General features: G+C 39.5%; 1 protein-coding gene across 1 annotated transcript in view; it reads left to right on the top strand.

The window, feature by feature from the left end:
- The window catches only part of FBN2 (fibrillin 2), a 221,986-nt gene that overhangs the window by 49,204 nt on the left and 156,934 nt on the right, over positions 1–15,848 (top strand). The window contains exon 6 of the mRNA NM_001278588.1: positions 9,812–10,009. Coding sequence (NP_001265517.1) covers positions 9,812–10,009 — 198 coding nt within the window. The remainder of the gene's footprint in view (positions 1–9,811; positions 10,010–15,848) is intronic.

Consider the following 15,848-nt stretch of genomic DNA (forward strand, 5'->3'; position numbering starts at 1 on the left):
TCTTACTAGTTTATAATCTTACACAATTTCTGTCATCCTTAAAGTAAGTTAATTGGTTTTGCTCTTGGGAGAGTGCACTTTAAGTTCATAGGCAGTGAGTTTTAGGACTACATCTCTAATGGCCCTCCTCCTTATGAAATGTGACATCAAAGATAGCAATTTTGTTTGCATCATTGGCCAGCACCTAATTATCTTTCCTGCCTCTTCATTCTTCAAGTGCCCTTTGATGTCAGCAGTAGCCTTGTGCTTTGAAAGACCAGAGAATGGTGAAAGGGGTTCTTATTTGCTGAGTCCACATTCTGCTGAAATATTAAGTAACAGTATTATGTTAGAAACAAAATGCAATACAACTGTGGTAATTAAAGTAATTACTCATCTATTTGCAGAAGCAGGGTCTTTAATGTTTCTCTGTTAGAGAATTTCTCCCTAAGGTAATCTAGCTAGATGTAGACTCATCTTTGGGAAAAATCAGAAACAAAGCAAGACTGGACTTGCCTGTTGGGAGTTAGGAGATTGTACTTCGGCTGGGAGGAGGCATTTGTGGAAATGTGACAGTATTCACTTAAATGGTAAAGGGGTTTGTTCTTTTAGGAGATAGCAAAGTTACCAAAAGTTGAGACTGAATATTCTGTGTCTTGGGGCCTAGCAGATGCAGCAGGTGTGAGGTAGATGGCCAAGTCCAGTGTCACTTCACTTTCTATCAGCTCTTTGATTCTCCACATATTACTTACTGTATGATTTTTAGTTTTTTCATGGGTAAAAATGACACACACTTTTTTTTAGCACTTCAAAATAAATTGAGATAGTTTATAGAAAGAGTCATTATAAAGTGCCTACTTTAAAGACTTAATTTTCTTCTCTTGCTTGTTAATACATGAGTTGGCCCGTCAGAGATACCATTTTTCACTCATTGAATGAACACGAACCATTTGCTTCTACTCAGTGTTGGAAGGAATGGACTACTGTTGGAATGGACTGCTGTATATTGGTTACCATTTACTCAGAGAGCAATTCTGTAATATTTTTCAAACTGGCTAGTTGAGCCAGCAATTGCAGTGCTAGGAATCTACCTTATAGAAAACCTGTCAAGCTATGCAGTAAGACTCATGCAGCATTCTGTGCCTTTGTGGGCAGTTGTGAACAACAGAAATATCCATCCCAAAGAAGGTGAGCAGTGTGGAAAGGGGATGTTCCAGTGCCCTCAGTGGTGACTCTGTATATAAAGAAAAGACTCAAGGTTTTTTTTTTTTTAATTTTGGTGTTAAAAACTCAAGTTTGTTTTATTTAAAAATGATTTCAAAGTCCTGGTTATTTTAGGAATTTGTAAAAAAAAATGTTTAACTGTGTAGAACATATAATGTGAAATTTATCATCGTGACCATTTTTAAATGTACAGATCCATGGCATTAAATTGTTTCACAGTGTTGTGCAGCTATCATCACCATTCATCCACAAAACTGAGACTCTGAACCCATTAAACTAATTCCCCACCTATTCCTCAACCCCTGACAAGCCCGGTTCTACTTTCTGTATCTATGAATGTGGTTATATTCGTAGACACAGACATTTTATATAAGTGGAATCATTCAGTATTTTTTCCTTTTGTAACTGGATTATTTTACTCAGAATAACTTCCTTAAGGTTCATCCATGTTGTAGCACGTGTCAGAATGTCTTTCTGTTTAAAGGCTGAATAATATTCCATTGTATGCATTTTGTTTATTCATTCATCAGTCAATGGACATGTAGGTTGTGTCCACCTCTTAGCTATTGTAAATAATGCTGTTGGATACATGGTTGTCCAAATATCTCTTCAGATTCCTGCTTTCAGTTCTTTAGGGTATATTCCTTGAACTTTTAAATTTAGCTTATAAATATCACTCATCTATTAATAAGTCTGGCAGATTTTAGTAGTCACTCTAAGAGGCCTTTAAATAGTATTTGGTTCCATTTTCATATGTTGTTATTGGAACACCTCCTTACCTTTTAAACTGCTATAATATATAGAATATACCTAATATCTCCCTTAAGTACTTAAATTATACACCTTAAAAACCTTTTTAAGTACTCAAATAGCTCTCATAAACCAAATTAAAATTTGAATGTCTAAATACTCAAACAAATTTATAAAAATCTGAAGTTCATTTAAATGATCCAGTTTTGTATCTAAGCATAGTCACATTTTAACATGAAAAATCACAACTCTAAATAAGTTACCTAATTATTAATTTTAAATTGTGCTTACAGGGCAATCTAATAGAGTGAACCAGATGCCATTAAACATTGTTTAGTTGCTAAGTCTTGTCTAACTCTTTTGCAGCCCCATGGACTGTAACCTGCCAGGTTCTTCTGTCCATGGAATTTTCCAGACAAGAACATTTTGGTATTGGTTTCCATTTCCTGACCCAGGGATCGAACCCATGTCTCCTGCTTGGCAGGCGGATTCTTTACCACTGAGCCACCAGGAAATATTGAAAGTGAAAGTGTTAGTCTCTCTCTCAGTCGTATGTAACTCTTTGCGACCCCATGGACTATAACCTGCCAGGTTTCTCTGTCCATGGAATTCTCCAGGCCAGAATACTGGAGTGGATTGCCATTTCCTTCTCCAGGGAATCTTCCCAAGCCAGGGATCGAACCCAAGTCTCCTGCATTGCAGATGGATTCTTTACCACTGAGCCACCAGGGAAGCCCCAGGAAACATTACAGGTGCATAAATTTTGCACAGGTTCTTAATTTAATGGCTTTGATTCTCTTCAACATTTCTGTACTTAATTCTAAAATTTCCTGAGGTTGGCAGTTGTCCATCGTAGAAGATAATTGCTGTCTCATTTATCTGAGTTAAATATTTAGACCCACCATGAAGTCTGGACTTGAAGACATTCAGGTAAATTTTATTGAGACTAAAGAAACTGTATAATTTGAGGTGTTGCCTTCCCTGCCTGCTCCAGTTATATCTGTGATCAGAGATTTCAGCTGGCAGACTGACTAGATAGATTCTCAATTAGAACCATAATGGGATGCAGTGAACCTTATTGTCATTGCTATGTCAACAACTCCATTACTCAAAGGAGGCGGTCATGTCACCAGGATCGTTTGACTTAGGTTTCACACAGTCCAGAGATCTGCATTGTACTCAATCCTGTCTGCAGTTCCCACACAGGGTAATTGCTGGATTGCATGTTGGGTTTCTTTGGTTCCTGAGAATGGAAATGCTGCCTTCTTGCTTAAGTTCAAAGACTGTGGAACTTGATGGGAAATCTTACATATTTTCACATACTGTCTGGGATCAGGGAATTCTGTATACCAAAGTGGGGAATGAATGGAGTTTTGAATATCTTTAGGGCATTATTTGACTGCACAACTCCAAGGGATGTCATTTACATTAGAGTAGTTGTGGGTAGCTTTCCTGAATTATGCAGTGTCCATCTGTGCAGCTGTGGACCATAACTGCATTCTACTGACAGTTAAATAAATAATACAGTTAACTAAATAATACCACTTGGACAGCTGATGTATGGCTATCACTATGACTCATTTCCCTTCTCTTCTGGGGCTTTTTGGGGACACCTCATCTGTTGACCTTACTGCTTTTCTCACTTATTATCTGTCCATCTGTTCCTTTTCTCACTTCCCATCTCATCCAGTGTAGATTCCACAGTCTGTAAATGTGTCCTAACGCATTTGCTGTTCTGAATCTTTTTCTTCTCTGACAGACAAAACTCTAGTCCTGGATGCACCCTTATCTCTCAGAGAGTTTCTCTGCTGCCTAGAGCTATTGGAAAAAGTCACAACACAGACAGACGGAGCCCACTCTAAGTTCCGTCTTGTTCATCCACCACAGAGACGTGCTGGATGTCCCCTGGGAATCCTCTGTGGATTCTTAAGACAGCTCCCTGTCCTGAGAGGTATCTTCGGTGTCCATCTCAGTTAGTCCATGACCTGACACTCCAGCCAACTTCTGCCAGCGACCTAGCGTCCACCTCCTGCTTCACAAGGAAAGGAAAAGGTATCCGAGAGGTCATGACTCCTTCTCCTCTGCTGTATAAAATGCCGACCTCTCTGTGCAGTCTGCTCTTCCTCCTTTGGGTTACAAGAACAGGGCTTTTGTTCTTCTATCTAAGGATAGCTCCTCTACACAAATTCTGGTTTCACTCTCAGCCTGATTCCTTAGGGGTCTCGTACTAGAAATTATTGTCTTTTAGAAAGCCTTGTCTCTTCCACAAAACAAAAAACAAAAGAATAAATAAGCAAAAAACGAAAACAATTTTTTTTCTCTCAATCCTAAAGCCCCTGCAGATCTATGCTAGTCTTTACCTCCCAGAAGCCTATCCAAAGGTTGTCTGGTTGTCCACATGATGATAGTGTCACCTTTGTTACCTAGCACTGTTTAGCATCTCTAATTATACTAAGAGGACCTGAGAAATACAGCAGAATTCTCAAATATATTGAATTGTATTCGTTTGAAATAAAATGGTAACATAGGCTATAATAATGATAGAAAGCAGAAACTATTAGCAAGGATGTGGAGGAATGAGAATCTCTTTCACTACTGGTAGGAATGTAAAATCATGAAGTTATTTTGATAAACAGTTCGACACTTTATTTAACAGTGAAACATATATTCGCCATCAGATCAGATCAGATCAGTTGCTCAGTCGTGTCCGACTCTTTGCGACCCCATGAATCGCAGCACACCAGGCCTCCCTGTCCATCACCAACTCCGGGAGTTTACTCAGACTCACGTCCATCGAGTCAGTGATGCCATCCAGCCATCTCATCCTCTGTCGTCCCCTTCTCCTCCTGCCCCCAATCCCTCCCAGCATCAGAGTCTTTTCCAATGAGTCAACTCTTCGCATGGGGTGGCCAAAGTACTGGAGTTTCAGCTTTAGCATCATTCCTTCCAAAGAAATCCCAGGGCTGATCTCCTTCAGAATGGACTGGTTGGATCTCCTTGCAGTCCAAGGGACTCTCAAGAGTCTTCTCCAACACCACAGTTCAAAAGCATCAATTCTTTGGCGCTCAGCCTTCTTCACATCCATACATGACCACAGGAAAAACCATAGCCTTGACTAGACGGACCTTTGTTGGCAAAGTAATGTCTCTGCTTTTGAATATGCTATCTAGGTTGGTCATAACTTTCCTTCCAAGGAGTACGTGTCTTTTAATTTCATGGCTGCAGTCACCATCTGTAGTGATTTTGGAGCCCAGAAAAATAAAGTCTGACACTGTTTCCACTGTTTCCCCATCTATTTCCCATGAAGTGATGGGACCGAATGCCATGATCTTTGTTTTCTGAATGTTGAGCTTTAAGCCCACTTTTTCACTCTCCTCTTTCACCTTCATCAAGAGGCTTTTGAGTTCCTCTTCACTTTCTGCCATAAGGGTGGTGTCATCTGCATATCTGAGGTTATTGATATTTCTCCCCGCAATCTTGATTCCAGCTTGTGTTTCTTCCAGTCCAGCGTTTCTCATGATGTACTCTGCATATAAGTTAAATAAACAGGGTGACAATATACAGCCTTGACATACTCCTTTTCCTATTAGGAACCAGTCCGTTGTTCCATGTCCAGTTCTAACTGTTGCTTCCTGACCTGCATACAGATTTCTCAAGAGGCAGATCAGGTGGTCTGGTATGCCCATCTCTTTCAGAATTTTCCACAGTTTATTGTGATCCACACAGTCAAAGGCTTTGGCATAGTCAATACAGCCCAGCAAAAGACTAATACTTGGTTATCAGATGTGATACATCCGTACAGCTGGAGAAGAAAATGGCTACACCCTCCAGTATTATTGCCCCTTGAATTCCATGGACAGAAGCGCCTGGCAAGCTACAGTTCATGGGGTCGCAAAGAGTTGGACACAACTGAGCAACTGATATAATATCCATATAGTGGAATATTATTCAGTAGTAAAAAGAATTGAAGTGCTGACTCATGCCACATAGCAAGCATGGATAGTCCTCAAGAACATTATGCTAACTAAAAGAAGTTGGTCAGATAAAAAAAAAAAATTCACATACTATTTGACTTCGTTTCTGTGAATTTTCCAGAAAAGGCAACTTTATAGTGAGTGACAGAAAGATCAGTAGTTGACAGAGCCTGAGGATGAGCACAGGGAATCTTCTTGGAATAATGCAAGTGTTCTAAAATTGGGTTATGGTGATGGTTGCACAATTTAATAAAATTTATGGAAAATTATTGAATCTTTCATGTAAGATGGGTGAATACATGCTGTGTAAGTTAAACTTAAAGGAATTTAATTTTTGATGAGTTCGCTAATTGTACCAATTCTTTAATATGAATAAAAGTGGAATTATATTAGAAAATCAAAATAGCAATGTTTATGTTTCACAGGATAACTTTTTTTATTTTTTTAAATTTTTTTATTTTTATTTCTTTTAAAATATAAATTTATTTTAATTGGAGGTTAATTTCTTTACAATTCTCTTCATCACGTGGTAATGAGGAAAATATCTATTTACAGCTCACTGAGTCCAGCATACCAGTTGTTAAGCAGCTTGCTCCATTTTGTCCTTTGTTAATGCACTGCACCTCTGACCTTCTCTATGAATGGTTAGCATAGTATACAGTAACATTTTACCCAGAGTGAAACTGTGATGAAATGTATAGCCAGTCATAACATTTAATTAAGGCCTCTCAGTACTCTTTGACCATAGTTAAAATGCTAGTAAAGTCTGGGACAGAATGTTTTTAATCTGATCAGGAAATTTAAATCTCTTTTCAATATCTAATATTTGTTCACATTGTACTTATTAGTATTTCTGGAATAAGTAGGTTACATTGTAAGTTTGAAAGCAAAATGTAACCAGATAAGAAAGTAGATTCAGTGCAGTCTTAAAGAAGGGAAATACAAGCAAAAGAAATAAGGAATGGTTAACTCTGTTCCTGGAAAGGGGGGTCTGGGATTGATTATTTAGGGTTTCACCTGGAAAGGTTCTTTGCAGAGGATGTTCTTGTCTAGATAGTCCTCTTCTCCAAAAAGAGCTAAAAGGACATAATTTTAAGAAGGTGTTGTAGTTAGAAGAAAAGAATTTTTGACAAATTGATTTACTTAAGAATGAAATTAGGACTCTATTCAGGCTTCTCTGTGGGAATCCTAAAAGTGTACAGAATGTGAACATAGGTATATATGAGTGAATCTATCAAAAAGTAAGCATGTTAGATTTTTGGTGAAGAATGGACTTTCCCCTACTTGTTCAGGACTGGATATAGTTTATCATAAGTCTGATATTTATTTAAAAGGGGAAAATAATGTGTTGTCTGAAGGATAATAGAGTATGTTTAAAAAATTTACAACCTAGCAATGTGTGATGTGGGGAGGGAGCATGTACAAGGTTGACATATCTACAAGTATAATACAAAGATTGTCTTCTTCAAAAACGTGATTTGTAGCCAGCACATCTGTTGTTCTTATGTAAGGGATTAAAATGAGCTATTTTTGTTGAAGTTCAGCTGCAGAGTAACAGAATGTTAAACCAACTTGCTACAAAGGTTACCTATTTTGGAGTTTGTTTCCTTTGTATTGAACTTTTAAAATGTTTTTTTTTCTCTGACAAAGCCTTATTCTTCATTAAAAAACAGAATTTTTTTGCGACTTTAAGTTGTATTTTTGTCATGTTACAGGATTCAGATGACATCTAAGTTGTTCTAGTTTAGCATTTCGAATGTTAAATTAGGCCCAAGTTTGATTTTTTTTCCCCCCAGGAGCAGTTTTTCATAAAAATGTTACCAAAATTATTGACTATTTTTCCACTGAATGTAACGTTGTTTTGTTTTTACAAAAATCTGAAATAAACTTGTCTGGCTTTCCCCTTCACATAGAATTAGGTTATTTGCATAAGGGCTTATCAGGAAATCCTGAATATCACCTTACATTCCCAAGAGTTAATAAACTGTATGCGTACAACCTTTGTTTAAAGGAGGGGAAAACTTTTTTGCGTATTTTGTTGTAATTCTGTAAATGTTAGTCATTTAACTGGTCAGTCTTTAGGAGACTGATGCTTCTGTGATTTCTTGTGTCTTTCAAAGTACAAGCAATAAATTAAAAGCTTATTAATGAACTGTGGTGTTGGAGAAGACTCTTGAGAGTCCCTTGGACTACAAGGAAGTCCAACCAGTCCATCCTAAAGGAGATCAGTCCTGGGTGTTCATTGGAAGGACTGATGCTAAAGCTGAAACTCCAATACTTTGGCCACCTCATGCGAAGAGTTGACTCATTAGAAAAGACTCTGATGCTGGGAGGGATTGGGGGCAGGAGGAGAAGGGGACGACAGAGGATGAGATGGCTGGATGGCATCACTGACTCGATGGACGTGAGTTTGAGTGAACTCCGGGAGTTGGTGATGGCATGCTGCAATTTATGGGGTCGCAAAGAGTCAGACATGACTGAGCGACTGAACTGAACTGAACTGAATGGTTCAGCTCTGCTTAAAATAATACATATTTATGTATGTGTATGTATATATGTACTAATCATCTTATAAGGTCATTATAGCATGGAAAGATAGAAATGCCCAGCTTTCAAGTTGCTTATAGTCTAGATCAGTCCTTCTTAAACTTTAAGGTGACTGTGAATCTCCTAGGTGACTCAGTGGTAAAGAATTTACCTGCCAATGCGGGAGACATGGGTTCAATCCCTGGGCCATGAAGATTCCCTGAAGGAGGAAATGGCAACCCACTCCGGTATTCTTGCCTGGAGAATCCCCACAGACAAAGGAGCCTGATGGGCTATCAGTCCATGGGGTAGTAAAGAGTCAGACACAGCTGAGCGATTAAAACAATATCAACAGTGGATCTCCTAAATATCTTGGGAAATGCATATTCTAGTTCAGTGAGTCTGGGATGACAGCTGAGTTTATCTCTAACCAGTTCTCGAGTGATGCATGTGTTGCTGGGCCCATGAACCACTTTGAGATGCAAGGGCCATCATAGACTATTCTTAATATGCATAGAAGAGCCTGCCTATAGATCATATGTTACATACATTTGCTGAAGTTTTTATTATCATGTAACAGAGCTGGACAATGGTACAAGCATCTTCTAGAAATCAGAGATCATATAATATTAACTTGGAAAGAACCCATGATCATGGGCCTTATTAGTACCATCTTTCTAGGTGAGCTACACAGAGAACTAAACAGGCTGACAAGGAAACGAAAACCAAACTGTTAGTACTAAATGATTATAATCAATCTAGACCGCCTAAATATACATATATATGCGGTATGGCAGGGTGTGTCGTCATTGGTTCTGTTTTGATTTTCTGAACTTTTCTCGGGACTTCAGAATATTGACAGGTACAGAGGAGTCATTAAAGCAGGTGCCCTCAGGGCACAGGTGGGGAAGCCCAGTGAGTGGAGAGGGCTGGGTGGCTGGGCTGTGGTGTCATAGAAGGGACTCTTCACCACCGCCATGCAACGTGACAGACCTAGCATGGCCAGGACATCCAGCTTTTTAAGAAAAGCCAGAAGTACAAATTTCATGTGAAATTTCCCAATTTACAATGTTGGCTACTCATTTTAAAACATTAGACGGGCCAAGAAAACACATCTGTGTCCCAGACACAGCCCTTGAGCCACCTATTTACAATGTCTAGGGTAGAATACATTGAAGTTTTGTAAGGCACTTCTCATTATCGGCAAATGCTGAGTTTTCATGATGGAATTCTCTGGCCTTTTGTCATTCAGCATTTTGATGGGAAGAAAGTCTCTTGTTTTATGAATTTGGAGGTGCTGGTTTTGAGATTGGTGCGTGGCTATAAAACCTGTCTCTCTGCCTTCTTTCACATTCCAGATTACAGGACAGGTCCGTGTTTCACTCAGGTCAACAACCAGATGTGCCAGGGGCAGCTCACAGGCATCGTGTGTACAAAGACTCTGTGCTGCGCCACCACTGGGCGGGCCTGGGGTCACCCCTGCGAGATGTGCCCAGCCCAGCCTCAGCCCTGCCGACGGGGCTTCATCCCCAACATACGCACTGGAGCTTGCCAAGGTGAGTGAGCCTTCAGCCCGTGTGCACCGAGTCATCCACCCAGTTGTCTGGGCTCCTTTCACTACACTATGGGGATCTGCCACGGTGGATGGGAGCCTTTAACCCAAAGCTGTTTCCCAGAGGGGCCTTATCATCTCTGATGATGAGGGGCTTGGCTACAGATGGCTTATCTTCTGGCCACTTAGCAAATTATTGTTAACTGACAGAGAGGGAGAAGAAGGATATGAAAAATTGGGGGAAATTTAAAAAATATTTAAGACAATCAGAAGAGAAGCCATTCCATGTCTTTATCCAGATGGCGTTACACATTCCCTACTACAGTCCCTCAAACTATGCATATGTAAATATCTGGGGGACACATTTTTTCTGTCTTTCCCATCTCATTAAAGATATGAGAACCTGAACTCAGGTGACAGGGAACAAGTGAGCCATCTGAGATTATCAACAGTGTCTTCAGAGACAAAGCAGTAACCCCAACCGTGACTGCAGTTACTTCTGAGTTTATTAATCAGTCGGTTACAATCTTGTCTCCAGGCAATCTTCCCAACCACATCCTTACGTATATGTATCAGGGCTAGATCCAGGCCCTGAGGATGCTACAACTATCAACTTTAACCCAAATAGTAGAAATTGTCATATGCTTACTGAATAATTAATTTTCAGCCAACGTGATTCTTAGTCTTCTTAACAACTTCTCTGATATATGGATTAAGTGCATTTTTAAAGCTTAGAACAGGGTGCTGTGATGAGCTTTCAAGCAGTAGTAGGGTGAAAGGAAAGTGGAAAGTACTTTTGTGTTATTCAGAGAAATGATGTTATTCATTATTACACATGGGAGTTAGTTAAACTTTGTTACAATTAAATCATATACAAAGTCAGATGTGAAATCTTTCAAATTGATGTTAGTAACCAGTGTCGGCAGCCAAAGATGGATAAGCTTTATACAGTCAGCAAAAACAAGACTGGGGCCTGACTGTGGCTCAGATCATGAACTCCTTATTGCCAAATTCAGACTGAAATTGAAGAAAGTGGAGAAAACCACTAGACCATTCAGGTATGACCTAAATCAAAGTGAGAAATAGATTTAAGGGACTAGATCTGACAGACAGAGTGCTTGATGAACTATGGATGAAGGCTCGTGACATTGTACAGGAGACAGGAATCAATACCATCCCCAAGAAAAAGAAATGCAAAAAGCAAAATGGCTGTCTGAGGAGGCCTTACAAATAGCTGTGAAAAGAAGGGAAGCAAAAAGCAAAGGAGAAAAGGAAAGATATACCCATTTGAATGCAGAGTTCCAAAGAATAGCAAGGAGACATAAGAAAACCTTCCTCAGTGATCAATGCAAAGAAATAGAAGAAAACAATAGAATGGGAAAGACTAGAGATCTCTTCAAGAAAATCAGAGATACCAAGGGAACATTTCCTGCAAAGATGGGTACAATAAAGGACAGAAATGGTATGGAGCTAACAGGAGCACAAGATATTAAGAAGTGGCAAGAATACACAGAAGAACTATACAAAAAAGATCTTCATGACCCAGATATCCACAATGGTGTGATCACTCACCTAGAGCCAGACATCCTGGAATGTGAAGTCAAGTGGGCCTTAGGACGCATCATTATGAACAAAGCTAGTGGAGGTGATGGAATTCCAGTTGAGCTATTTCAAATCCTGAAAGATGATGCTGTGAAAGTGCTGCACTCAATATGCCAGCAAATTTGGAAAACTCAGCAGTGGCCACAGGACTGGAAAAGGTCAGTTTTCATTCCAATCCCAAAGAAAGGCAATGCCAAAGAATGCTCAAACTGCCGCACAACTGCACTCATCTCACACGCTAGTAAAGTAATGCTCAAAATTCTCCAAGCCAGGCTTCAGCAGTACGTGAAGCATGAACTTGCAGATGTTCAAGCTGGTTTTAGAAAAGGCAGAGGACCCAGAGATCAAATTGCCAACATCCGCTGGATCATCGAAAAAGCAAGAGTTCCAGAAAAACATCTATTTCTACTTTATTGACTATGCCATAGCTTTTGATGAGTGGATCACAATAAACTGTGAAAAATTCTAAAAGAGATGGTAATACCAGACCACCTGATCTGCCTCTTGAGAAATCTGTATGCAGGTCAGGAAGCAACAGTTAGAACGGGACATGGAACAACAGACTGGTTCCAAATAGGAAAAGGAGTACATCAAGGCTGTATATTGTCACCCTGCTTATTTAACTTCTATGCAGAGTACATCATCAGAAACGCTGGCCTGGAGGAAGCACAAGCTGGGATCAAGATTGCCAGGAGAAATATCAATAACCTCAATATGCAGATGACACCACCCTTATGGCAGAAAGTGAAGAAGAACTAAAGAGCCTCTTTATGAAAGAGGAGAGTGAAAAAGTTGGCTTAAAGCTCAATATTCAGAAAACTAAGATCATGGCATCCAGTCCCATCACTTCGTGGCAAATAGATGGGGAAACAGTGGAAACAGTGGCTGACTATATTTTTCTGGGCTCCAAAATCACTGAAGATGGTGATTGCAGCCATGAAATTAAAAGACGTTTACTCCTTGGAAGGAAAGTTATGACCAACCTAGATAGCATATTAAAAAGCAGAAACATTACTTTGCCAGCAAAGATCTGTATAGTCGAGGCTATGGTTTTTCCAGTGGTCATGTATGGATGTGAGAGTTGGACTGTGAAGAAAGCCGAGCGCTGAAGAATTGATGCTTTTTAACTGTGGTGTTGGAGAAGACTCTTGAGAGTCCCTTGGACTAAAAGGAGATCCAACCAGTCCATCCTGAAGGAGAGAGTGTTCATTGGTAAGACTGATGTTGAAGCTGAAACTCCAATACATTGGCCACCTGATGCTAAGAGCTGACTCATTTGAAAATATCCAGATGCTGGGAAAGATTGAGGGCAGGAGGAGAAGGTGATAACAGAGGACGAGATGGTTGGATGGCATCACCGACTCAATGGACATGGGTTTGGGTGGACTCTGGGAGTTGGTGATGGACAGGGAAGCCTGGCGTGCTGTGGTTCATGGGATCACAAAGAGTTGGACATGACTGAGCGACTGAACTGAACCAGTGTCAGAGGTTGTTTATCCAGCCCATGTAAATGGTATATTGCGGAAAGCCAGGCCACTGTCTGTCCAAACCCCAGATGAGAATTGGTAGATTCAGGACCTGTACATAACCTCAATCCATCAAATTATAAAATCTGAGTGCTCTGCATAATTTGGTAAGTATATTTCTGACAGTGGCCTCCAAAGATTTTTCTTAAGTTTTGTAGTTTTATAAAACGTAGTTTTAAAAATGGTCTGCATCTGAACTCTTTTCGAATCAGAACTATAGGGATACCCAAGGGATGACCCTGTTGTTGTTGTTTACTCTTTAAGTCCTCTCTGACTTTCTTGCAACCCCATGGACTGTAGCCCGCCAAGCTTCTCTGTCCATGAGATTTCGCAGTGGTTTTGCCATTTCCTCCTCCAGGGAATCTTCCCAATCCAGGAATTAAACCTGCATCTCTTGGGTCTCCTGTATTGACAGGCGGATTCTTTACCATTCTGCCACCTAGGAAGCCCCAAGGGTGACCATATAACCCAACAAATTATCAGCTTTATATTTAATTGCATGTAAAAGCCTTGCCAGCTGTGGCCTTAGAATGGTTTTGTGAATATTTTGTCTCTTGGATTAGTACCAACCACAACAAATATGAAAATCAAGTTAAATATAATTTTTAATCTGTTGTTTACTGTGGATAATAAAATTCTAAATCATTGATATGACTAATGGTATGATTATATAGAGTTCCTGATAAAGCAACATTTTTTTCTCCAGAATATATACTATGCTATTAATATATCAGTTCAGTTCAGTTCAGTCTGTCAGTCGTATCCGACTCTTTGCAACCCCATGAATCGCAGCACGCCAGGCCTCCCTGTCCATCACCAACTCCCGGAGTTCACTCAGACTCACGTCCATCGAGTCAGTGATGCCATCCAGCCATCTCATCCTCTGTCGTCCCTTTTCCCTCCTGCCCCCAATTCCTCCCAGCCTCAGAGTCTTTTCCAATGAGTCAACTCTTCGCATGAGGTGGCCAAAGTACTGGAGTTTCAGCTTTAGCATCATTCCTTCCAAAGAAATCCCAGGGCTGATCTCCTTCAGAATGGACCGGTTAGATCTCCTTGCAGTCCAAGAGACTCTCTGGAGTCTTCTCCGACACCACAGTTCAAAAGCATCAGTTCTTCAGTGCTCAGCTTTCTTCACAGTCCAACTCTCACATCCATACATGACTACTGGAAAAACCATAGCCTTGACTAGACAGACCTTTGTTGGCAAAGTAATGTCTCTGCTTTTGAATATGCTATCGAGGTTGGTCATAACTTTCCTTCCAAGGAGTAAGCATCTTTTAATTTCATGGCTGCAGTCACCATCTGTAGTGATTTTGGAGCCCAGAAAAATAAAGTCTGATACTGTTTCCACTGTTTCCCCATCTATTTCCCATGAAGTGATTAATATATAGCATATAGTATTTATTTACTGTACTACATAGAATTCCTAGATTAGATAAAGATTACTGTATAATTTATATAATTTAACATTACTATTAAAGATAAAATACTGTATAGATCTACTAGATTAACTGACTGGATTTGCTAGAGTAAAAACTTTTGTTTATCCTCTGGCACTTTTCACCTTCTAATGCACTTGCCTGTCTATTGTCTTTATTGCTTTTGAAAGTGAAAGTGAAGGTGTTAGTTGCTCAGCTGTGTCCAACTCTTTGCGACCCCATGTCCTGTAGCCCACAAGGCTCCTCTGTCCAGGGAATTCTCCAGGCAAGAATACTGGAGTGGTCCCTTCTCCAGGGCATCTTCCTGACCCAGGGATCAAACCTGTGTCCTACATTGGCAGGCGGATTCTTTACCTTCTGAACCATCAGGTTAAGCCCCTCTTGCTTTTACTCTCTCCCAACTAGAATGTAAGCTCTGTTTCGGCAAAAATCTGTTATATTCATTAATGTTTCTGAGGCATTTAGAATAGTATCTAACACGCAGTAGATACTCAGTAAATATCTTTTGAATTAATAAATGGAATTGATATTAAAATATTCTTGAAAACCACTGTTTCATAGAAATAGTCCCGGTTGAAAAAAGCCCTTAATTTCTACCCAAAAAAAAAAAAAAAAATCACAAATTACCAACTCTCCTCATCTTTTGTATTTGTAGTTAGACTTTTTTACGGTGATATTTTGTCAAAGAGGCCTAGTTTTTCTGAACACAATTATGGAAAATGTGTCATCTGATCTGAAACTTCCTGAATGTCCTTCAGGATTGAGTAATGTCTGAAAGCTTATTTGTTTGATTTTGTTTATGCAGCAAAGATAAGTTTTGGGCTCCATTTGACTAAAAATATAATGGATTAATACAGCTACAGGAGCAAAATGAAATTTGCCACATGGTTAAAATGTCTGGAAAAACAAGTTCTGCTTTATTTCAAAATCATGGCATCGTCAGAAGGCTCTCAATTAAACACTAATCTTCAGTTCAGGCTATTTTAAGACTACATCTTACTGTGATTTCATTTTCCCCTTTAAATTCCTAGACTGTTGCCCAAATACTCTGCCAAATTAATTTGGAAGGTAATAGAATGGGAAACAATAAGACAATAAAACATGATACATGTCATACTTTTTTATAATAGTGATCTTTTTAAAGGGGTAGTTGAAAATTTTTGTAGAGTTGAAAACATTTAGCTGTGTAGATGATAGCAGTAAATAGCTTAATGTTGGTTTTAAAATACGGTTTATATTAGCCAAGAGAGGACATTGCTGAAGTTCTAAATATAAT

This window comes from Bos taurus, chromosome 7 (assembly GCF_002263795.3).
Source record: "Bos taurus isolate L1 Dominette 01449 registration number 42190680 breed Hereford chromosome 7, ARS-UCD2.0, whole genome shotgun sequence".
In the NCBI taxonomy this organism is placed as follows: domain Eukaryota; kingdom Metazoa; phylum Chordata; class Mammalia; order Artiodactyla; family Bovidae; genus Bos; species Bos taurus.